The 25,827-nt window shown below is 35.6% G+C and overlaps 1 protein-coding gene across 4 annotated transcripts in view; it reads left to right on the forward strand.

Moving 5' to 3' along the window:
* LOC109054073 (retinoic acid receptor alpha-A) overlaps positions 1–25,827 on the forward strand; it is a 128,908-nt gene that overhangs the window by 101,752 nt on the left and 1,329 nt on the right. For 3 of the 4 annotated variants that reach the window (XM_042735172.1, XM_042735173.1, XM_042735174.1), the window contains 5 exons: positions 14,911–15,059; positions 17,506–17,647; positions 23,149–23,309; positions 24,297–24,473; positions 25,203–25,407. In XM_042735172.1, coding sequence (XP_042591106.1) covers positions 14,911–15,059; positions 17,506–17,647; positions 23,149–23,309; positions 24,297–24,473; positions 25,203–25,407 — 834 coding nt within the window. Of the gene's footprint in view, positions 1–357; positions 392–14,910; positions 15,060–17,505; positions 17,648–23,148; positions 23,310–24,296; positions 24,474–25,202; positions 25,408–25,827 lie in introns of all 4 variants that reach the window. The other variant, XM_042735175.1, reaches the window with a different exon arrangement.

Below are 25,827 nucleotides of genomic sequence, written 5' to 3' on the forward strand. Positions count from 1 at the left end.
TCTAATGGAATTTATCACTTAAATCTAAGAATTCTGCATAAAAGATGATGCGTACATTTAATATGGTTAAGCAAAAAGTTATAAAGGTAGAAATTATTCTGTAATCAATTAAAGGTGGCAAGTATCACCTCCTAATGAAAAAGTTAATTTCTGTCACTGCCATGAACTAACCATCATTCGGCCTAAACCAGCCAAAGTACTAACACATAATCACACTCAACAAAATATTGTCTAAATATAAAACAGAATCCCCAGAATATCAAGTTACCACTTTTTTGTCTGTCATGTATGTATAGCATAGGAGTGAAAACATGTTGTGTAGTTGGCAACTCAGTGTTTATGTGATTGACTTTGCAGTATCGGTGTGTCCTGCACAGCTGAGAGGATACAGGTGAGACATAAAAGCTTGCATCTCCATTTATACATCCAGTGTTGTCATAACCTGTGCAAAAACCTTCCTGTAGCTTTAAGACTTCTGAAAATGATCTCTGCTATGATTGATTGGCTACTCTCAACATACCAGCAGGAGCTCACTCTGTTTATCAGAGCGGTTTTAATTCGCTGAATAGTTACTGAATAGATGTTTATATGTAAATGTATAGGGGGTTGTATGTCAATTAGTTGTGATGCCACAAACTTGACGATTTCTGATCCGGTGGCCTGAAGTACAAGCTCGATTAGAAGTCATCATCTTGTGACTACATTGTGAATTTCACAGGTGTCTCCCACTGACTTTATGAAATGTAATATGGTAAAGTTAGGTTGGTTAAGGATCTGTTTACTCAGTAATGTGGGTTGTCAGTACTGTTGCTATGGTGAGAGGTGTCGGGCATCTAACTATATTTTTATCAGCTGATTTGTCAAATCTCTCTCTACTGATCCAATAAGATAAGCAATAAAATGGGCCGTATTATTATTCTGTCCTTTCAAGAGGAAAACAAAAGTTGAAGTTCCATTTGACATGCTTTAAATGTTAATATACAGTAGAATAGACTGGCAGCTGTTTAGTACTATTTATATATATAACTAAGACATGATATATACAAACTAATAAACTAAAACCATTAAATAAAAAAAAAATATATATATATATATATATATTTTGTTTAATTGAAATATATTTTGACTGAAATGAAATACAGTAAAAAAAAAAAAAAAAAAAAAACCACCTTATTGTATCTCAGGTAGTTTCTCAACATTTCTCATTTGAATTTTTATTAATTTCATAATTTGTTCTGCTAAAGTAACTAAAACTGAAATAATTAATTACTGTGTGTGTATATATATATATATATATATATATATATATATATATATATATATATATATATATATATATATATATATATATATATATATATATGTATATATATATATATATATATATGTGTGTGTGCTACTTAAAATTAAGATTCGCTTATGACAGTTCCATAATCACACATTTCAAAAGAGTTTGTCAGAAATCATCTGTTAACGCTTTTGTGTGCGTTGAGTGTTGTTGAGAATTCCGTATGATGTGACTGTTATGGTGACCCTCAGCACAGGAAGAGCTGATCTCTGTGTTTAAGTATGTGGGACTTTTTCAAAGACCTTACAGGAAATTGATGTCTGAAGAGGGAACGAGATCGTCTGATCCTCAGAAATCTCCCTGAGTGACCGCACACACATATTCATAAAAATATTAGCCCGGTGAACTCTGCTGACAAACCTGTGATCTCTGTGATAGTCTACATATGTTCATTCATTCCGATGGGACATAAACTTCAGATGTGCCCTACACAGCAGAGCGAAGAGTGTCAGTCTTATTTTACTTTAATTATTGAGGACAAACGAGAGCAAGTGAGAGACGGGACTGTTTCTATTTTCATTCAACCTCCTTATTTTATGTCCTCAATGAACCATGGGAACAGACCTCTTAATGAGAACATCACTGACAATCGAAACAAACATATTGTAGTAATTAGAAATAAAGGAAAAGTTCAAACAAAAATAAAAATAAAAAAGCCTCAGGATATGCAAGATGAAGACATGTTTGGTTCTCTATTGGAACAGATTTATAAATATATAAATATATGTTTAGTCATTGTACCGCCAATGTCTTCATTCATTTATATCCTTTCTCTCAGATAACAGCATTATATTTCAGCATATATTCAGATTCCTTACAAAAAACACTTGGATATGTTTAAATAATGATGCTGGCCATTTCTACTGCACTATTTATGTTAAAGCTGCCCGCTCTAGCAATAATTGGTCCTTATGCTATCAAATCCATACACTATACCCCAGACAAAAACACATGCTCGTAAAGCAAATAGACCCATCTCTGTTCTGGAGAATTCACGGGAAATAATTGAAGGCAGTAAAGGGTTTGAAAGGGGCCGATTTGAGTGCTTTTTGCTTTGGCAACATAATTGGCCTACTTTCTTTCTCAATGACGTCAAAATCAAGAGATGGTAGCAAATCATGAAACTGGAACAATCTAGTTCATGTCAGAGCTGTGTGTCTTTGTGTTGTTTCTGTAATCTAAAGCAGTCACTTTTTTTTTTTTTTTTTTTGGCATTTCCAATAGCCAATATACATACAATTTAGCAGGGGTGTGCAGTAGCTGACTACAAAAAAGAAAAAAAAAAAATCAAAATTATATGCAAGTAATACTTATACATACTCAGTGTCAGCCTCCACATCAAAACAACAATTACAATATTGTCATATATGATATATATCATACACAATACAATTTAGTGGCCAGCCACCATTGAGATTCACAATAACTGTATGAGTTACTTGTAAAGCAGTTTTGCTAGTGTGGGATTGTGTGCTCAGGTACTTGACATTGTCCAGGTATTCGTAATGCTTATGCAATATTTAATGGGCACTAAATAAATTTCAGTCATTTGGTTTCAGACCGTGGTCTAGTATGGAAAAATATAGATATGCAGGCTACAAAATCACTGAATACAGGTGTGTGTTTGTGTGTGTGTGTAATATAAACAGGAGGTGTGTGTAGGCGGGGAGTCTCTTAATCTCCTCCACTCAGCGTGAACACATGCCCTAACCATACAGAGAGAATAACTCTGACATTACAACCAAGGTTAGATGATAAACTGAAAGTATTGTGCCATGATGATATTTATGTTTGTCTAAAATGGCTTAAACGTAAATGTCAAAATTAAATATATTAAAAAATCTTGCACAACGAAAATATTTATATTCAAATATGTTTTTTAGATTTTACTGAAACGTTTTATTATGAAAAATGTGATGTAAATGGACTTGCAACTAATGCAGTTTTTGCTAAAGCTTAAATCAGTTTGAATTCTTAAACATCTCTTAAACATCTCTTTTAAGCGAACATCATAATCACGATTAATCGATTCAAAATAAAAGTTTGTTTACATTCTATATTTGTGTGTACTGTGTATATTATGTATATATAAATACAAACACATGCATGTATATATTAAGGGAAAATATGTTAGATTTATATATAAAATATTTATATTTATATATAATATAAATTATATATAAGTGATTACATACAAATACAACACATACAAATATTTTAAAAAACATACATGTGTATATAATATATATATATACTCATATATATGAGTTTTTATATACACATAATAAATATACACCGTACACACACACACACACACAATATATATATATAATACACACACAGAGTTTTTATAACAGTATGCAAAGTAACTTATTTTGAATCAATTAATCATGATTAATAATTTTTCAGCCCTAATAATGGTGCTTAACCAGCAAACTTATTGTGAATGTATTTTGAATTTGATATACCACCCAGCCAAAATTATGGCATATTTTTCTGAATGATTATTTTAAATAAAGCAACCTTTGTGGCTTAAGCTTTTTCATAAAGTTACTGTCAATGAAACAATCATCTAACAAAAAAAAACCTTTGATATACCCGGTCGGGTTTCTACAATTTTTAATGTGTGGAAAATAAATCAAGTCCATACTCCACATTCCATACCAGATGGGGGCAGTATGCCTCAATAAAGTGAATTGGTCTACTCTAGAGTAACAAACGAGAAACGGCATAGTCTCTATGCTCCGCCCCTACCTTCACAACAAGCCTAGAGCCATAGCCGAAGCCTAAAGGACGTTTTGCCTCCAGAGGAACGTTGGGTGATGTCAAGTGATTTTGAAACATGACATCTTCAAGCTACTCCCCTTCACCTTTACCAGTGAATATGTTCATATTCGTTTTGTTCATATTACAATTTGAATTGTATATACACATTATTATAATTAAATTAATTTGACAGACAGCATTCTGTCAACATCATTGGTCAACATCAGACAGCTGATGTTGACCAAGCTAGCACCAACCAACGTAACCAGAGCTCAAGCATTCACCGTGAGACACGCAATTGACTCTTTTCACACGCTTTCAAAAACTTGACCTCTCTGAATATAGTGAGTGAGTGAGTGCGCGCGTGGCCGGGGCGCTCTCTCTCTCTCTCTCTCTCTCGGGTTCATTATCATCGCAGACATTTCAAGCTTCTTAGGTAATGTTACATTTTAGCATCAGCTTGGTAGAGACGGGCTTTGGTAGATAAACAGGTGAAAACCGGATCGGATCTGTGGGTAAGTTATAGCTAGCTTACTATCAAACGCAGCTACGGTTAGCCATCGCTAACATTAGCACGTTTATCGAACAGCCTTCGATACATTTCTATGTTATAACTTCCCGAAAAAAATACGCAAACATATAAAACCAAACTTCTAGCGAAATACTAACAGCATCTTACTTACCAATCCAAAAGAAATGTTGCAAGTTCGGAGTCGAAGCTCATTTCTTTCAAGTCCATCAGTTGTCTCCAGTGATGGAAAGCAGTGCCGACGTTTACTCTGTTTCGGCTCCTTTTCTTATCGGATTTGATTTGTGATTCCTAGCGTGGTTGCTTGACATCAGCTTCAAGTACGCCCACAAGCCGTGTGAGTTATTCGTGTATTGCAGGTTGGCTGGTGGTTATGTTGCCCGCATATCGCCTCCCATGGCCGAAACTGGTATTACGACACCTGTCGGGCCGTGGCTAGTAATGCTAATGCTAATTAAGGTTGATATCTCTGCAGCACTATAACTTGACATTTTTTTAATGACATCATCGCCCTTGTTTCTTCTCATTCTTTTGATGCGTGTAGGTCATTTTTTGGATATTTTTACCTCAATTTTTACACATGGCACCTTTAACAGTGCAACTGTGTAATATTTGCATTCTACCCGGTAACATCACTGCTATTTTTAACATTGTAAATGTATTGTGAAATATTTTATGTGTTGCCCAGCCAATATGACAACAAATTTTTCTCAATGATTATTTCAAACAAAAACATCTACCTGCCTTTAAAAAAAATGGTAGAGTATTTAATTGACTGATTCCTTGTTAGTTTCACTTTCTACCCGGTAACATGGCTGCTATTTTAAGTAGCGCCTCGCGGCATGTAATGTTTGACTATTGATTTTCAGGGCGGTAGTTAATTGGTTTTAGTTTGTCATAAATAGAATGGATCAGACGTACCACTTGTTGACCCAGTGAAGTTGTGATCCATCTTCTTCGCTTATGTTAGACTGAGATCATGCCAAAAAAATAATAAAAAATGCCTTGGGTCCTGATGCTTAAAACACTCTGTCACTGCAAGGCAGTGCATAATCTAATAGTGAGATAAGTGTGTGTGTGTGTGTGTGTGTGTGTGTGTGACTGCTCTCCCATAGGGCCTGTCTCTACCCCGCTAACACACTTAAGCTGGGCTTAACCAACCCAAATCTGATTAATACCCCCTCCCGTCCTCTCCCAGCGCCCTTTGGGCCGCTCATAATGAGAGCTAAACAAGCCCAGACCCAGACCTGAACCCATAGATGAATAAACGGGTGATTACAGCAGGCACAGAGAGAAAGGGAGACATATTGTCTGACAGGAAGGAGGAGTTTAAGGCTCCTAAAGATGAAGAGAGAGACCGAAGAGGAGAGCAGGATAGAGGTTGAGTTACAGTGTTTGTTGGTTGTCAGAACATTAGGAATGTAACCTCAGCTTGAACCTAGAGATAGACAGATAGACGGAGAGAGAGACGACCGGTTATAGGGTCAGCGTGTATTCGTGGCTTAGCGCAGACCTCCTGGGATGCTTATGGGATGTTTTTAATTAAATGGTGGAACAGAACACTCTTAAATGTTGAACTGTTACATCTTCGAGCCAAATTACTGCATTTGAGAAGAACGGGATAGCTTTCTCCAAATACAATAGCAAGCAAGAGAGTCTAGTGTTCAATTGTGAAATATTTGGCTGAAATGTATTTTCCGGTGTAGGCCGGCGCAAGATCATGATGTCTATCAGCCATCAGCGATGGACGATGACATTGTCTATCGGACCAACCCTATTTTGTAGTTAATGCATCAACAAAACTTCAATAAACATTAGCATGCTACATCCATTAATTGCAATAAGCTGTGTGCTTTATTACTTTTGACATGAATTAAATTCTGAGCTTTTAAATTTTGTCAATTTTATGGTGAAAATCAAACAATTAATGTTCTTTTGATCTATCTATCTATCTATCTATCTATCTATCTATCTATCTATCTATCTATCTATCTATCTATCTATCTATCTATCTATCTGTCTGTCTGTCTGTCTGTCTAAAAAAAAATCTATTTTAGTTTCTGAATTGTGATTTTTTTTTTTTTAAATCCTAGTACATCACTAATTAAATGAGCTATTTGGCATTTCTAACTCAAGATAAAAAGTTGAGCGCATTGCATTATTGAATACTCTATGGATATTCCATACATACTCTATACTATATGTATTATGGTATTATGCTATTAAGAAATTAGACTTGAAGTTTAAAAAAAAAAAACTGTGTTAAAATTTGTTTTAAAAATATATGGTATAGTTACTGGGTTTAGTGAAGTTTGTGCATTGTTTCTTAAAGGGGTCATAGGATGCTACATGCACTTTTACAAGCTGTTTGAACTGAAATGTGTGTTGGCAGTGTGTGTACACAACCACCATATAATGATAAAGATGATGATGTTTTGTTTTTTAAATCTCGTTAAATCATTTCCACTTTCTCATGTCAAGCCATTCTCAGATGCCTGTGTGACGTTACACAGACCCAGGCCCATCCTACGATTGTTGATTGACATTAGCGTTTTACCTTGGAGCCACCCTGAGTGAGCTGTCATCAGTCCACCATTGTTCTGACACTGGAGCAAATGTAGACAAGAATGGCTCCTAAACGATTGAGGTGTTAAGTTGCTGGATGTAATAAAGAACATAGCAGGCATCATTTACTCCTGACATCTGAGCCGCTGAAGACACAGTGGGTTACCTTTGTTTCTAAAGGGAATGCGCCCTCGATCTACCTAAATGCATTTATGTTCACACAAATCATCCGTGATCCAGCCTCACCTACATAAGAAGTGAGTATAAGGTTATTTTATGAATCTTTGTAACTCGTCTTTCCTAATAACGTGCGAGTTAGCAAGTTCTGCGGCTAAAGTAAACATTATCATGAGAACGGCTCGTCACCCCACGGAAGAGAGGGGCGGGGTCAGCAGAGCTCATTAGCATTTAAAGAAACCTGGACTGAAATGGCTTGCTGTAAACCGAGCTGATTTTGACAGGGTAAAAAATGTGTTGTTTTACACTACCATTGAGGAATTTTAAACAAAGTATGTTATAGACTTTTCATTAAGAAGCATATCAACTTGTGGAAAATGGGCATCCGATGGCCCCTGTAAAAGAGTTTGCAAGGACAGCAATTTCTGTTTGTTGTGCTTTAGTTATCTCTAAACATTTGTGACATTTGTATGGAACGCCGTCAGTATGCAGTATGTCAGTAAGACTTATGGCAGCAGTCAGAAGAATGATTTCTGGAGTAGGTTGCACCTCTGACTGACTTTCTTAGTGACAGGAATGACAAGACATGAAAGGTTAGTGTGAAAAACAAGATGATTAAAAACATTCAGGGCTTTGCTAAACAAATTCAGAAGCCTGCACATGGAGAGAAACAGGGGGAGAGAGAGAGACAGCAGAGGGGTTGTTGTTAATGAGCAGTAATGTGGTGTGTTATATAAGTGTTCTGTGTGTAATTTGGTTGACATGAGAGAACTGACTGACATAAACACTACAACGCGCACACACACACACACACAAACACTCATATACACACACAGTGTGCTCGTTCTATTTATCCCTGTCTCACCTCATTCATCTCTCTCTTTCTGTCTCTCTGATGTAGTGGGTGTCCTGAGTGCATCTATTTGTTTGCACACACACTATTATGCAGTGGCACCAAATTGGGATATGCAACCAAATGCAATGGGGGACACCAAAATCATGTCCTGGATCTTTGTATTCTGGCTATATCTGTTTTGGTTTGTTTTTTATTGATTTATTTTTTTTCTGCATATATATATATATATTATGTCTTTTTCTGTTATATATATATATATATATATATATATATATATATATATATATATATAATTATATTATGGACCTTGAGGATCCTTTTTTGCTCAGTCATATCATATTTAACAGTGGTTTTAGATTGTTCCTACTGTTTTCAGTGTTAAAATTCTTTATCCTATGCCAGTTTATTGTGCAGATACAACTATATGGTCAAAAACATACCCGACACAAGCAGGTGACAAACATTCAAAAGCTTCTAGCTATTCAAGCTCAATTTTTACCCATCGTTTAGAATGCACGTCATAACTCAATTACACGTTACATTTTCAACATCTCCACAAAGGAATGGCAGGCACGTTCCTAAAATATCTTCTAAAGTATGTTTCTGGTCTTTCAAAAGTTGACTTCCTGAAAAGTGAAAGCACTGGCTCTGTAGTGCTGTCAAAACATTGTTCTGTTGACTTGAGCGACCGGCATGTCACCTTCTGACTCAGCCGGTGCATGAGTTTGGGTGGGACTAACTGTAAATCAGTAAAAATAGATGGAGGCGGGAATGGGAAAATTTCTCTACTTTCATACTATATTAGTCATTATTCACATTTTAACTGAAAATCACATGATTACACAAACATCATAGGTAATAAGTGGCTTGTTTGCTGAGGAAAATATTGGCACCGCCTCCAATATACTTAATATAATTTTTTTTAGTCTAGATTTTATTCACCTAGAAACTACCCTGGTGCTGGATTACTATAATAAAATTCTTTGTAACTTCTTTTTTTATATGTTTATTTTTTTTTTTTATATATGTTTGTAATTTGTTGTATTTAAGAATATGTTTATATACACACATATACACTCACTGGCCACTTTATTAGGTACACCTTTCTAGTACTGGGTTTGACCCAATTTTGCCTTCAGAACTGCCTTAATTCTTCATGGCATAGATTCAACAATGTGTTGGAAACATTCCTCAGAGACTTTGGTCCGTATTGACATGATAGCATCTAGGGATATGCCGGTATCAAATTTTCCTGTTGTGATTAATTGATAATGTTTTGTCATGGTATACGGTATTATCATGGTATTGAAATTAAGTTTCAAAAAAGTGGTCATACAGTATAACAGGTTAAATAACTTTTCTTATAACAAAAATAACTGAACATTTAAATACAATAAAGCAATACAAAAAAATATATTTAAAGTCAAGATTTACACCGATTAAAGTGCAAAAGAACTTTAAAGACCCATAGGTATCACTTTACAATAAGATCTCATTAGTTAACCTTAGTTAATGCATTAACATTCACAATGAGCAATAGCTACATTTGCTACAGAAGTTACTAATCTTTGTTAAAAAAAATTAAAGTCTTAGCTCATGTTAGCTCATTAAATAACACAGTTACAACTTTCGATTTTAACAATGTGTTATTAAATATTGGAATACCTAAGATTAATGAATGTTCAGAAGAATTTTTCATTGGCAGTTTGTTAATTAATGAAGCCCTAATGTAAAGTGTTAATGAACAATAAAGAAGCAAAACACTTTCAAACAATATCTAGGGCATGTTGTAGTCCAGATTAAAGTGGAAAAATGTAAATATATAAATATTATTTTATATTATTTAAATGTATATAAAGTAGCAGCTGCTTTTATTTATGGGGTTTCCAGGGTAAGGGCTGCATTTCATTTTCTGCATTTTAGCACCATCTGCTGTCAGAGAGTGAATGTGCTTTCATTCAGCGCGTCTCTCACGTGTTCCTCCATGTGCTTCTCATGCATGCTTGTTTACATCAGAGCTCACGCGTCTTTAATGCAGCATACAGCGGTGTTGTGCATTTTGACCAGTTGATGGGAAAAGTATTCTTAAAATGCATTCCAAATTCTGAATAATTTGTAATATATAATTATTCTCGGTATTTAGAAGTGCCCACAATAACAAAACCGTGCATATTCATTACCGCGATATATCGCATTACCGAATACCGGCACAAGTCTAATAGCATCACACAGTTGCTGCAGATTTTTTGGCTGCACATCCATGATGCGATTCTCCTGTTCCACCACATCCCAAAGCTGCTCTATTGGATTGAGATCTGGTGACTGTGGAGGCCATTTCAGTAAAGTGAACTCATTGTCATGTTTAAGAAACCAGTCTGAGATGATTTGAGCTTTGTGACATGGTGCAGTATCCTGCTGGAAGTAGCCATCAGAAGATGGGTACACTGTAGTCATAAAGAGATGGACATGGTCAGCAACAATACTCAGGTAGGCTGTGGTGTTTAAACAATGCTCAGTTGGTACTAAGGGGCCCAAAGTGTGCCAAGAAAATATCCCCCACACCATTACACCACCACCACCAGCCTGAACCGTTGAGACAAGGCAGGATGGATCCATGCTTTCATGTTCTTTATGCCAAATTCTGACCCTACCATCTGAATGTTGCAGCAGAAATCAAGACTCATCAGACCAGGCAACGTTTTTCCAATCTTCTATTGTCCAATTTTGGTGAGCCTGTTTCCTGTTCTTAGCTGACAGGAGCGGCACCCGGTGTGGTCTTCTGCTGCTGTAGCCCATCTGCTTCAGGGTTCAATGTGTTGTGCATTCAGAGATGGTGTTCTGCATACCTTGGTTGTAACGAGTGGTTATTTGAGTTACTGTTGCCTTTCTATCATCTCTAACCAGTCTACCCATTCTCCTCTGACCTCTGACATCAATAAGGTATTTTCGTCCACATAACTGCCGTTCACTGGATATTTTCTCTTTTTTTTGGACCATTCTCTGTAAACCCTAGAGATAGTTGTGTGTGAAAATCCCAGTAGATCAGCGGTTTTTGAAATACTCGGACCAGCCCGTCTGGCACCAACAACCATTCCACGTTCAAAGTCACTTAAATCCCCTTTCTTCCCCGTTCTGATGCTCGCTTTGAACTTCAGCAAGTCGTCTTCACCACATCTAGATGCCTAAATGCATTGTTGCTGCCATGTGATTGGCTGATTAGCAATTTGTGTTATTAAGCATTTGAATAGGTGTACCTAATAAAGAATGTTTCAGCTAGTTGCAGAGGAGACATTTCTTAGTTTCATTTAGTATAATTTGGTGTAATAAATTACTAAAAGTAAAACTAAAAATTAATATAAAGTATAGTGACATTTTTAATAGCAAATTAAACGGTACAGCAAAATTGCAAAAACGTAAAAAAAACAAAAAAAAAAAACAAGATATTAATCATGCTAAAATAACACTGCTCAAGACAAAATGAAAGAACATTCTTAAAAATCATTGTAAATATAATTACACTTGCTACTCTTATTTTTGAACTTCTTTGATAATTACAATGTAATTTTCAGAAGTTTTAAAATTTGTGGAGAATTAAAAGACAACTCAAAATGCTGAACTTGCACTTATTATGATTACTATGGTAGTCTGCTAGGCCGAGTTGATCAGCGAGTCTTTAGCAAGAAACGCCAGATAACACCAAAACCTGTCATGTTCTTGAAAAGAAAAGGCTTTTCTTATTACGAATGTTGTTGGCTCTTTGATGACCTGTTTTTGTTTCTTTTGTATAGGTCACTTTGAATCTGCTAAATGCCTAAATGTAAATAAAAATGTTTCAAGAATTGCACTTAAGAACGTTGTTCCAAACTACTTTTTTTTTTTTTTTTTTTTTAAAGAGGATTGTCATGTATTTGGCTTCAGAACACCCTGACAGCCACCGAGAACACACTGTTGATGGACAGTTTAGTGCAATTTCCTCAGACAATGTAAACATCTAATTGATTAATATTATTTTTCTCCACCCACTCTTATCCCACCCTGAAGGAGCAATTAAAAGTGCAGAATTTTGTAATGAAATGTTCATCATTATGAGTGTGGTCTTCTGGCGTCCACAGACTTTTGGCCTAATCCGTGTTGGACTCAGGGCAAGGCGTGGGTGTTTTATACTCTCCTCCATCCGTCCACTCAAAACAAAGCTTTAGCTCTTGGTACATCCCGGATGTTTTGCCCAGCGATGTGGCTGTGTGTGTATGTGCTTATCTTAGCTGTCATAGCCACATGTTTGAACTTCAGTTGTTTGATTTTCGCTTCCATTCTCGCCAATTCCTTCCTGCTCTCGTTCTCATTCTCTCTATGTCTGCGGCTGAGTCAGCCTTTCATTCCGTCAGTCTGTTCCAGGACGTCTCTCTGTGTATTTCCTGCCCACAGAGAGACAGGCGGGAACATGCACATTGACACTGTCTGTGTGTTGGTGTTTGTGTGTGTATGGATGCTGTTACAGATATGTGTCTGCAGTCATTCTGTGTGTGTGATGTGCCTGGCGGGACCCACAGCAGTGGTGTGTAAATAAGAGTTCTATATTTAACTTCAGCTCACAAGTTGAGTTGCCCTCTGCTACAGCTGGGACACACACACACACACATACATGGGAAAGAAACTGCAGCCAAACCAGCAAGAGAAGCAAGCACATACTTTCACCTCGGATACCCTCTCCACCTTTTCTATAAACACAGAAATGCACACATTGTGTCCTGTTGAGAACACTATAATATTGCTATTATTTGTAGGCATATATAGTCCAGGAGTCTCTAAGTCACATGCTGCTTGTAGTATGCAACATTTTCAATTAGTGATTGATTTCCAAATTGTTTGTGAATACTAAGCATCGATGGTTAGTTGATACAGTTTCAATTTTAGATTTTTTAAAAACATCCGTCCTTCTGTTTTTTTTTTGTCTGATACTGTCAACAATCCCTTGAACAGAGGAAAAGCAAGAGTTTGAAACTATTTTTTACATAGTTAATGAGAAACATCTTTGATGTTATAGTAAGTTGCAATACTAGCATACTGTTTTTATATACACTTAAAAGTACATTACCATAACTAGTGAAATGTTTTTTTGTGTGTGTGTTGATATGATTTGATATAATATGATTTGTGATGCTGTCCTGCAAATATTCCTTTGTGACACATTTAAAGAAAAATGAGATGCAATTATTATTATTAACAGTATAATTTGAAATCACGTTGGATAAATATAATAATTACTTAATTAATACTCTAATTACAAATGTAAATAATATAATTATACTTATTTAATAATACAATAAAAATTGTTGTTATATAAAATGAATTTATAAATAAAAACTAAACTAAAATAATACATCTATTAATAATAATAACAGATAAATATAATCAGTAATATATTATTAATGTAATTAACATAATATAAATAATTGTAAAAAAAAAATTAGATAAAAGAATTGTTCAGCTAAAAGTAGCTAGATAGAATGGACGTAGGTGAGACTGGAAGCCAGACGCACAGAATTTACAAATGGCCACGCCCATTTTTACGACAAGAAAAGGTGGATAGATTTGAAACGTATTTTCTAACTTTTTGTTAATTGTATACAATGTGTAATTTATTCTGAGATCACCATGAAAATAGCCTTGATGCTGACATGGCATTAAAAAGGGAATAAATAAATAAATATTTATATATTTATTTTTGTTTGTTACTACTACCACTACTACGTTGAGTACACTCTTAAAAATAAAGGTGCTTCAAAAGGTTTGTCAAGCGATGCCATAGAAGAACCATTTTTGGTTCCACAAAGAACCATTCAGTCAAAGGTTCTTTAAAGAACCATCTCTTTCTTACCTTTTTGTAATCTGAAGAAACTTCTTTCACCACAAAGAACCTTTTGTGAAACAGAAAGGTTCTTCAGATGTTAAAGGTTCTTAATGGGACCATTTAGACAAAAAGGTTCTTCTTATACTAAACATGTATAAGATGTTTGTAGTTCCAGTGGCACAAACAGCAGGAAACCCATTTAGAATCCAAGCCAGTGCTGTCTGTTCACCTTCCCATCAGTGGTTTGAATGGTGTTTAACAGTGTTCGTCTCTTGTTTTGATGTGTGATGTCTGGCTAATTATCATCAGCACAAATGTGTTACACGTGTTTAATGAATGCGCTAAGATCATCTGTGTCTCTCTGACAGAAGTTCAGTTCCTCTAGAGGAGCTGCTTCAGGACGTCTGTGTCTTTGATCTCTCTTGTAATGTTCCTAGTCACACACAGCAGCGCTGCGATGTGACGCCTTGGGACTGGGTTCAGGGTTGGGGTGTTTCCAAGATAAATAGGAAAGTCTGCATTATTCAACATGGTTTGGATTTAATTTGGGCCATTAAATGTTTTATGCTTCTGAAAAACTGAAAAGCCTGTTCAACAAAGGCTTTATTTTAATGACTCTATGCTTGACAAAGATAATATTAAAATTCATTTGAATTAAGATATGCACATGTAGGTCATAGAAAAAGTGTGTTCAAGTCACAGTCTGATTGAATAGATTTTTAATGCATTTTTGAATACTGTAATAATACACACACACACACACACACACACACACACAAAAAGTAATGTCATTGACCCATAAACTCTCTCTTTCACAGCTATCGAGACCCAGAGTACGAGTTCTGAGGAGATCGTCCCGAGCCCACCCTCTCCGCCCCCTCCTCCTCGTGTCTATAAGCCCTGCTTTGTGTGTCAGGACAAATCTTCAGGGTACCACTATGGCGTCAGTGCCTGTGAGGGCTGCAAGGTGAGAGCTGTGACCCGTTCTCATTCCACCCAAAAGTAGCAACACTACTAACTTAGCTTATTAGTCAGCTGTTTTTAAAATAGTTTCAGATTTCAATTAGAGTTTTTCAGTAAGAAATTTTTAAAAAAGAATAATTAAATAATGTTTATATAATAATGTTTTTGTAGTGTTAGTGTAGTAGTGTTAGTCATAACTTTACAATACTTGGGCATTTTCAAGCTCACCCTCAAACATTCTTATGTAGTTGCTTATCACAGATATACAATTAAAAAAAAATAACTGCTACAAAATTCACATTTTCCAGTATAGGGCCAGATTTACTAACAGCTTGTGCCTGCGCAAACCGTTAAAATATTACTGTCAGGATTTACTAAAGATGCGCAGTGAAGAATTAGTGCTGAAAAGGCATGGACACAGTTATTTTTGCACCTGACCTTATAGAATATGCATTTGTAGGAGTTTCCCTTTCAGATGCAAAATTTATGGGAGGAGAGTATTAAAATGAACCACGCAATGCGACTTACTAATGTTTGTGCTCGTCAAATTACTGGTATTTGCGCCATTATTTAACACCCAAAAAAAGCACATCTTAAAGTAGGCGGTAATTTGTGCTGCTATTGGTAGATTGAACTGTTCATTATGGAAATTAGAGTTTGCGTCTGTGTTCTTTAATGTGTGCATTATCAGTTAATCAGCTGCAGAATTTTCCCTTCCCATCTGCAATTTTATGGAATTGTGCTCTAACGATAATTTGCCCTGTTTAGTAAATCTTGCCCATAGTTGTGTGTAATTTACGTTGTAGAGCAAAACATCCAAGAATGATGATTTTACCAGAGACCATGTTTTACTCAAAAATTGAAAAACCATATTATATAAACTCATAGGAAAATCTGGGTGTCGATGTCACCGCTGCAACACTACCTCCTTCATTAGCTTTAGCATACATGTAATTAACCATTTTTTGTTAGCAACTTGTAGTGTTGTAGCTATTTGTTAGTAATGTGATTGGTTGTCCACTTCTATGTCAAGCTACTGGAATTTAAACTTTTCTTATGGTAAAGTAGTAGTTCAAGTACTATTGTACATAGCTACACTACAAGTTTTAAGTGACATGTTCAAAACTTTCTGAATGGGTTGCAGTGGACTGGCACAGATTTATTCAAGTTATACACATTCCTTTTTCTCTGTTCTCAGTGTGAGACAGACTGTTGACCTTTCTGGTGTCCAGAGTGCACTGGAATCAATAGATCTGGATAAGACTTATGAATGTTAAAACCATTAAGAGATTACCTTCAGCAAGCTCACTGAATCGCCTGCCTGCATGTGTCCTCATCCTTGAGTTCTGTCATTAGTGATTTTTGCTTAGGCCACTGTTGCCACTGTGACTTTTATACACAAATACACACACACATACATATATACAGTATATACATCTTTGGTAAGGTACTTTTAAAACATATTTTACTGCAGATTGCAAAATACATGCTTTAAAAAGTGATTAGTAATGCATTTCATTAAAGATTACTCTGTTTTAGTAACTTAATCTAAATACTTAAGGTAAGGGGCTTGTTTTTATGTTAACAACCTGAATTGCAAAAAATCAGCATTACCTTTGTAATTGTGCTAATATTCGGGAAAACAGCACTCTTCTTCCTCGATTGATTGCTTAACTATACCATCTGTTATAAATATAGAAAAACAAGAACTCATACAGACAAACCTACAGTGGCCCAATAGTGCACAACACCACGAAATCTAATTCTAATTTCATTGTGTTGTAGCTTATTTTCTTGTGTTGTGCACTATTGGGCCACCGTACAAGCCTCACTGGCATTGCTATACAAAAAAGTATATTTTTGTGTTTAAAGGGATATTTTATCCAAAAATAGAAGTCATTGCAAACATGTTAATGTGCCATATTTGATGTGCTCTGTGTATGTGCACTGAACAACGTTTTACATGATTAAAATCTTGTTAAATGTGTTTATCATATAAACCTATTATGTCTCTTCAGGAGACTTGGATTTCAATGCTTGATTCACATGGATGATTTTTACAATCCCTTTATGAACTTTTTGTAGCTTGGAAGTTTTGGTCTTATGGGGAGTTCAATAAAAATATCTACTTTGGTGTTTTAAAGATGAACAAAAGTCTTGTGGGTTTGGAATTAGAAAATCAGCCAACTATCCTTGTAAGTATAGTTAGCCCCACAGCTTTTTGAAAAGAGGCTTTTTTAGATCTAATTGATCAGACCTAGATTTTTTGCTGGTTGACGTAAAAAAAAACAAAAAAAAAAAAACAGCAACACTTCACCGTCATTGCTATGAGTTTCGTACTGGAAAAGCATCATGAGGAAATTCAAATCTAGATGTTTTGACACATGACTGGCACTTTCTTGCATCTCTTGAAGTTTGTCTCGCAATCCTAATGTGTTGTTTGTGTTTAGGGTTTTTTCAGGCGAAGTATCCAGAAGAACATGGTCTACACGTGCCACAGAGAGAAGAACTGCATCATCAACAAAGTCACCCGCAACCGCTGTCAATACTGCCGGCTGCAAAAGTGCCTGGAAGTGGGGATGTCCAAAGAATGTGAGCAATGCATCAGTAATACTCCCTCCACAGCTGAAGTACTCTTGCCAAAATATTAAATAGCAAGTAGCAATATAAGTACACACACACATACACACATACACTCTCACAGTCAGTGCCTCCCTCTGGCTATACCAGAACAGGTCTCCACACTGCTAGGTGCTGTCATACTTGAGAAGTTAATTGGTAGAGGTGAGAAAATACACACACACACACACACACACACACACACACACATTCACAGGTCTACAGCAGAAGTTGTGAATGTGTGTTTGTTGAGAAATCTTCCAGACATATTTGACGCGCTCTCACCATCAAGTGGATGTGAGTCTCCACTGCAGCAAGAGACACAAATAGCGCATTTTAGTGTACTATTAATAGGGCAGAAAGAAAGAGTTATGGCTGGTAATTTGCACTTTGATTTATTGTGATGAATAATATGAAATAATAATTCTTAATTATGCACCAAAATATTTTTTTACTAAAACAAAATTATTGTTAATCAAACCTAAAAAATGTATTTAATAATTCAATTTAAATAATAAAAAACACTCAAAAAAGTTGTACACACTCAAATAAGGATATTTCTATTAACCTTTTAATTATATAATGGTTTCTACACAAATCTGTTGAAATATTTAAACATTTTTTTAAGAAGTTGTATTTAAAACATTTTCATTTTAAGTTAAATATTTAAATATTTAAATGGCGGATGTTTTTACTTGTTTTTTTTGAAATTTTTTAAAATTTTTTTTAAGTAGTGTTTTTTATTGTTTTATATACACTTTATTCAAACATTTTTTCACATTATAGAAATAAGGTTTTTATTGTTTTTTTTTTTTTTTTTTTTTTTTTTTTTTTTTATTATTTTAGATATTATGAGATATTACAATCATGAAAAAAATCTTAATGATCCTGAAAATAGACTTCATGTACTTCATGGGTTATTGAGCAGCATTTGTCCTTGACAGGTTGTGTGTAGTTCTTTCAGTGATCATGTGCATGTCAAGCTTGACATTATGGACAAGTCTGACAGATGCATGCACATAAATGTCTAGCAGGCATTATGGTGAGACTGTGTTGCTGCGCAGATGACCCATCAAATCCTTCACGATGAACGACACACACTCGTTTCATTAATGTGAGTTCATGTTCATGTGAGTTCATGTCAGGTGTTATGAATTCACACCTCTTGACTCATAGTACATTTACGAAATGATGCACAGCAGCGTTTTCACACTTCACTTCCTGCATACATTTGAATGTGCACAACATCTGTAATAAAATGCACATATGCATTGATTTTCAGCACAACATGCTAGGTTCTCTCTGCTCCAAATGCATTAGGCTCACAACTCATCTGCCGCTGCTGAGGAGGAGGAGAGATTATGAAATAAGAGGAGTGGAGAGCGCGGGAGTGAAGGGAGAAAACATTGACATTTTTATCTTTTCATTGAATTTCATCTTTGTGATGGACGATCTGTCAGCACTTTAATTTTCTCCTTTCAAATTATCCCTGTCAAGAGCCTCACGCGCGCACACACACACACACACACACACACACATCCTGAACCAGACATATGTGAGCATTAAGGTCTGTTCACACCAAGACGGATGTTTGTCATGAAAATTCGTTGCGATAAACATTTTAATTTGAATCAGCAGTTCTTAAAGGCCTTAGTTGTTAGTTAAATTAAAAATGAAAATTATACTCACCCCCGGGTGATTTTTGGTCACCCCCGAGGCATTCTTTGAGTCGAATCCAGTTTTAGTTATATTAAAAATTGTGTTTTATCTTTCAAGCTCTATCATTGCAGTCAGTGGGTGTTGCATTGCTTCAGTCCAAAAGATGTGAAATAAAAAGCGCCCTTCCATTAAAAAAAAAGTGTCTCACACAGCTCCGGGGGGTGAATAAAGGCCTTCTGTAGTGAATCGATTCGTTTCTGTAAGAAAAATATCCATATTCAAAACGTAATAATCACTTGAATCTAGCTTGCGCTCACTGTTGTAAAGGTCAGCTTTGTGCATGCGCCGCTCAGAAGTGACGAAAGCGGTGCATTTTGGACTGAAGCACTGCAACACTCGCTGAGTGCTATTAAACAGCTTGAAAGATCAAAGACAATTTTTTATATAGATTTTTAAGATGAAAGTCATATATACATAGGATGCCTCGGGGGTGAGTAAAACGCAGCCTAATTTTCATATTTGGGTGAACTAACCCTTTAATGCATCTGTTCAGGCTGACATGACTGACAACATTTGCCTGTTGTCAATGTAAGAGAGGGGTTTTAAAGTCTTTTCCATCACACTGTGAAGAAAACATCTGACCAATAAAATCTGCAGTTTTGGTCATGTGACATGCAGCCACTGCTGTTACATAAAACAGACTTGGTGGCACTAAGTCGATATCGAGCGACTGTTGTTTTTATGTTTTGTTTTTGTTTTTGTTTTGTTTTTGTGTTTTGTTGTTGTTTTGTTTTTTTTATCCATTAAACTATAGATTTTTTGTTTTGATTAGACAAATAGTCAAGCATTTTTTATTATTCAATTCTGTTTTAAAGCTTTATGTATGAATACTTAATTGTCATGCAGGTTTGAGTATTTGTAGTCGATAAAACTGCGCCTCTGATTCACACGTACAACAAGCAGACTTCTAAATCTAAATTTAGTCTGTAATAGTCACACACTAGACCATATTGCGATTTTATTAAAGGGGTCATATGATGCGTTTTTCAGATTTTCCTTTGTCTTTGGCGTGTTTGTGCATATATAAGATCCGTAGTTGCAAAGTATAAAGTCTCAAACTTAAATTAAGACTCGTTCATGCCTCCCTAAAATCCACATTTAAACACGCCTCCACAAATCTACGTCACTGTGTGGGAAGATTTGCATAACCCCGCCCAAATGTTTGCACAAAGAAAGAAAGTAACTTTTATTCTCGCTGTAGTATTGTTGCTGCCGCCACCATGTCGTGGAGACACTGTGTGTTGCCAAGAGTGAAACAATTCCATCACACGCTTGAGGTATTCGGCCAATCACAGCGCACCGGATAGCTGGCCAATCAGAGCATACCTTGCTTTTCAGAAGGATGAGCTTTGTAAAAATCAGCATGTTTCAGAAAGGTGGGGCAGAGAGGGAAAACAATAATGTATGTGGAAAATTATGTGTTTTTTGAACTTTAAACCGCGTAAACGTTACATTACACCAAATACACAACATAATGTTATTTTTAGCATCGTCATGTGACCCCTTTAAGTTTACAGCCCTACTTTTGATTTATTCATACAAAATTAGCCAATAAAGTAAATTCCATTTTAATGAGTGGGTTGTATTTCCATGTTTTCCGCATCTCTGAAATCATATGGTCCTCCTTCAGCATATTTTGAAAACGATAATGAATCTTACCGAAATGATTGAATTGAATTATTATTCCATTTTCAATTGTCATTTAGTGAAGAATTGTAATTGATCCATTCACAGAGCAGATATTTACACCCCTATCAGTGTATTAATTGATATTTACACCCTGTCTGTATTTTGTTGTGTATTATTTCAGCAGTTAGGTAATGAGATCAGAATACACAGGCCCAAAAACCTATACGCAAGTGCGTTAACGTAGGCACTTAAGTTCAGTTTCACACATTGTTTCATTCTGAAATGTGTCAAACCACACTTCATATTGCAGCTCAGGTTACGTACATCAGTTTTAATAGTACAGACATCTGAATGTAACTCTGTTGGCCCCTTAGGTTTGTTACCACCACAGTGACTCAAGAATGCATGCTAAGTATATACAACTGAACTGTGTACTTGGTGTTTGCATACTTGTGCAGATTGTGTTTCTGGTCATATCGTCACCGATTGCAGTGTGTAAAAATCACCTTTCCAGAAACACAAAATACTCATCATACTGCTGGAGAAAGAGATGTTTCTTGCTCTCTCTTTCTCTCTCTCTTGCTGCAGGTCTCTCAGTAACGCTTGTGCATGAGTGATGGTGCAGCCAGGCTAATAGTTCTTTAATGACTTCATTAAATTGTGTTTTGCGGCTTATGATCGCTGTGCCAATCTGTCATAGGAGCTAATGTAGGCACGTTAAGATAGCCCACTTTTATTTAGGAATTAATTCCGCATCTCCAGAGGCCTGAGAGAGGGATGCAGTGACGGTCAGAGTGTTAGCGGAGATTGGAGAGAAAATAATGCCATGGCATTACAGTTGTGTGTGTGTGTGTGTGTGTATCATATAATGAGATTAGATTAGCTCTGGGTCTAATGAAACCTGTGGTGATCTATCAGCATTATGTACGACTTCATCCACCCGCTCTATTCATCAAACTACTAACACACACCCCGCAGAGAGAGAGAGAGAGAGAGAGAGAGAGAGAATGTATTTGAGATGGGACTGATGGTGGGGGTGTGATGGCGTTTCTGCTTCCTGTCCTTTTTCTTCCTTTAACACCTTTTTTTTTTTCTTTTCTCACCTTTCCTTCCCTCACGGTTTGTCTTCACAGATGTGACGTGTTGGCTCTAACACGTTTCCTCTGTCTGTCTGTCTAACTCCATTACTGCTGCTTACTGCATCTCAAACAGCCTTTCACTGCTACTCACGCAACTTTTTTTCTCTTTTTTTCTCGTTAATCTCATCCCTCTTTCTTTCCTATCTGTCTTCTTGTGATGTCTTTTCTTTTCTGCCCTCTTCATTTCTTTCTAATAGTACAGCGACACATCTCACTGTGATAGCAAACTTATGTTATGATGGTTACACGGGGGCAAGTTGTGGCCGAATGGTTAGAGAGTTTGACTCCTAACCCAAAGGTTGTGGGTTCGAGTCTCGGGCTGGCAATACCACGACTGAGGTGCCCTTGAGCAAGGCACCAAACCCCCAACTGCTTTTCACATTTTTTCAATATTTAAAATACACCAATGTTCAATAAATAGTAGTAATAGCAATAATAATAAATGCATGTTCTTTTCTACCCACTTCATTTTCTCCTGAAATTACTTTTCACTGATACCTACAGTGTGTTATCATACAATTTATGATAAAATGTGATTAAATGATTTTAGAATGTTATATTATAAACAACCCCAATGTTCAATTAAAAATAACTTCTTAATAATATGTTATTATTATTATTGAGCTATTAGTGCTTGATTAAAAAATTATTATATTTAATAAAATATTCTAAAATTATTGATAATATTTGACTGTATTGTTATTATTATTATTTCTGTATGCATGGTGTAAGATTCTTTACTAAATGTTACAGTTCTTATAGAAACATGATTTAATTAAATTATTATTATTATTATTTTGTACAATTCATTATAACAGCTTAATATATCTGTGTCAAAAGTAGATCATGATCTACATCTTTGAATGTCATCTGAAGATCAAGAATTGTTATTAAAAAGAAAAAGAAGAAGAATTAAGAATCATTAACAGACATTAGAATACGTATAATCAATATTGACCTATGTTGTCTGTCTTTTTGTCTGTGCAGCGGTGAGGAATGACAGGAATAAGAAGAAGAAAGAAGAGAAAAAGCCAGAGTGCACAGAAAACTATACGCTGAGCCCAGACACAGAGCAGATGATTGACAGAGTCAGGAAAGCCCACAAAGAGACCTTCCCCTCGCTGTGTCAGCTCGGCAAATACACCACGGTAAGAGCGTGTGAGGGCTGAATGATATACTAAATGTTCCCTATTTGTGATGGTTTTTCCTTTTGCTGTTTATAACCCATTTCTTTATTGTATTTTTCAACATTGTCACCATTTCATTTACATGTTTCAGTAAATATATTTGTAGGAAAATATTGCTGTTTGTTACAATGTGTTATATTGTTCCATATAAATGAAAATGATTAAAAACACTATCATTCAGCTATCACTATCATAAAACCAAATAAATGAAGACAGCCAATAAATAAGTTATTAATGTAATTTCACTGTTATTTTGTAAATTATTATTATTATTATATGTTCTTGTTTTGTTTTAGTGTACAGTATTATTATTAGCATTAGTAATATATTTCTTTATTAGAAACATTTGTGGGAAGATTTTTTTTTGTCTCTCACTAATCATGTCTGATCGTTCTTATAGTATTTCGAACTATTTTTACTGTAATTTTATTTGTATTTTTATTTTTTTACATTACACATTTTAAACCTATTTGGCAACATTGTTTTAATTGTTGGTTAAAAATATTGAGATAAATAAAATATACTAAGATATGCATTAAATATCATCAAAAGGCTGATATATATTGACATGCTTTACCTGTATCACCAGCCCTAGTGAAATCATTAGATTGCACGTAATGTGGCATTTTGACTTCTTCACAACCCAATAAAATCTTCATCTGTGAGAAAATGACCTCACTGTTTTTGGCTCTGTATTGTTTTTTTTTAATTAATGAGCTGACACTGAATGATGAATCAATACTGTAATTACAGATATGTGTGTCAGTTTGTCAATAACTCCCAGAACTCTGCGCTGATTCTGCTTCTGTTTACAAGCAGACTTCACTAAAGCTGACAGCCAGAGTTCATGTGCCACTCTTTCAGCCTTTATTGATACTGTTATTAAACATTTACCATAGCGGTCTGTTTTAATTTTGTCTCAAAAATGATCTCTCACTGTGTGTATAGAGTAACAGCTCGGAGCGGCGCGTGTCACTGGATGTGGATTTGTGGGATAAGTTCAGCGAGCTCTCCACCAAGTGCATCATAAAGACGGTGGAGTTTGCCAAGCAGCTGCCGGGATTCACCACCCTCACCATCGCAGACCAGATCACACTGCTGAAGGCTGCTTGCCTCGACATACTGGTGAGAACACACTCTTAACCTGGCTTTTGCAAAGCCTGCACTGGTTCAGACTTTACAGCAGGCTACATCACTAAAGCTGAATACATACATTTGGCCTGTTGAAGGTTGTAGGTTCAAATCCCACAAGCATTCTCTTGTGAAAAAATGTGTTTAATTATACTGCCTGTACTCTAGTAATGTACTTCTTTGAAAAATATGGAAATTAAAAGGTAACTTAACTCTAGAACCGCGAAACATAGCTTGGCAAAATTTAAGTTGAGCCACTGTCACATTAACTGTTTTACGAATGTCCTTGTTACGTTTCTGGGAATGGGAACATTGCAGTTGCAGTCTATGCAGGGTCAGAGAGCTCTCAGAGTTCAAAAATATCTTAATTTTAGTTCCGAAGATGAACGATCTTACGGGTTTGGAAGGACATGAGGGTGAGAAAATGACAGAATGTTGAACTATCCCTTTAAAGACATAGTTCACCCAAATAATTCCAAATTCTGTCATCATTTACTTACCCTCAAGTTGTTTCAAACCTGTACGAGTTTCTGTCTTCTGTTAAACATAAAAGAAGATATTTTTATGAATATGGGTTAACAAACATTTTCTTGTCCCTATTGACTTCCATAGTATGAAAGAAAAAATACTATGGAAGTCAATGCGCACCGTCAAGTTTTTGGTTACAGTCTTGTTTTGTTTTCAATATATTCAGAGTTAAGACCAACTCCTCTCTGTTTTTAGATTCTGAGGATCTGTACCCGTTACACACCTGAGCAAGACACCATGACGTTCTCTGATGGGTTAACGCTGAACCGAACGCAGATGCACAATGCCGGCTTCGGTCCGTTAACAGACCTGGTGTTCGCCTTCGCCAATCAGCTACTACCGCTAGAGATGGATGACGCAGAAACGGGGCTGCTTAGTGCCATTTGCCTGCTCTGTGGAGGTACAGTATTAGTCTTTGGTGTCACATGATCTTTCCATGTTTTTTGATACATGGACCTCTAGTGCCATGCAGTGTTTGGTGGTGATATTGCATCTACTCACATAACATATAATGGATATTTATTTATTTATTTTATGATTTCATAAAAGCATGGCCAGGTTGTATTTCACCACAAAGCTTAAAAGTACAAATATTTCATTTAGAATTATTAAAATTATAAAAAAAAAAAAGTTTTTGTCTTGTAAAATCTTCATAATTAAAGACAATAAAATATTTATAAAATCCCTTAAGTATTTATTGTGCAGTTTAAATTATATAATAATATAAAAGTGTTATCTAATGTATTTTTTTATGATATTTAAAAATAATTAAAATAAATAATAAATAGATTTTTAAAAAATCATAAACGGTAAACAAGAA

Source organism: Cyprinus carpio, chromosome B12 (assembly GCF_018340385.1).
Source record: "Cyprinus carpio isolate SPL01 chromosome B12, ASM1834038v1, whole genome shotgun sequence".
NCBI lineage: Eukaryota > Metazoa > Chordata > Actinopteri > Cypriniformes > Cyprinidae > Cyprinus > Cyprinus carpio.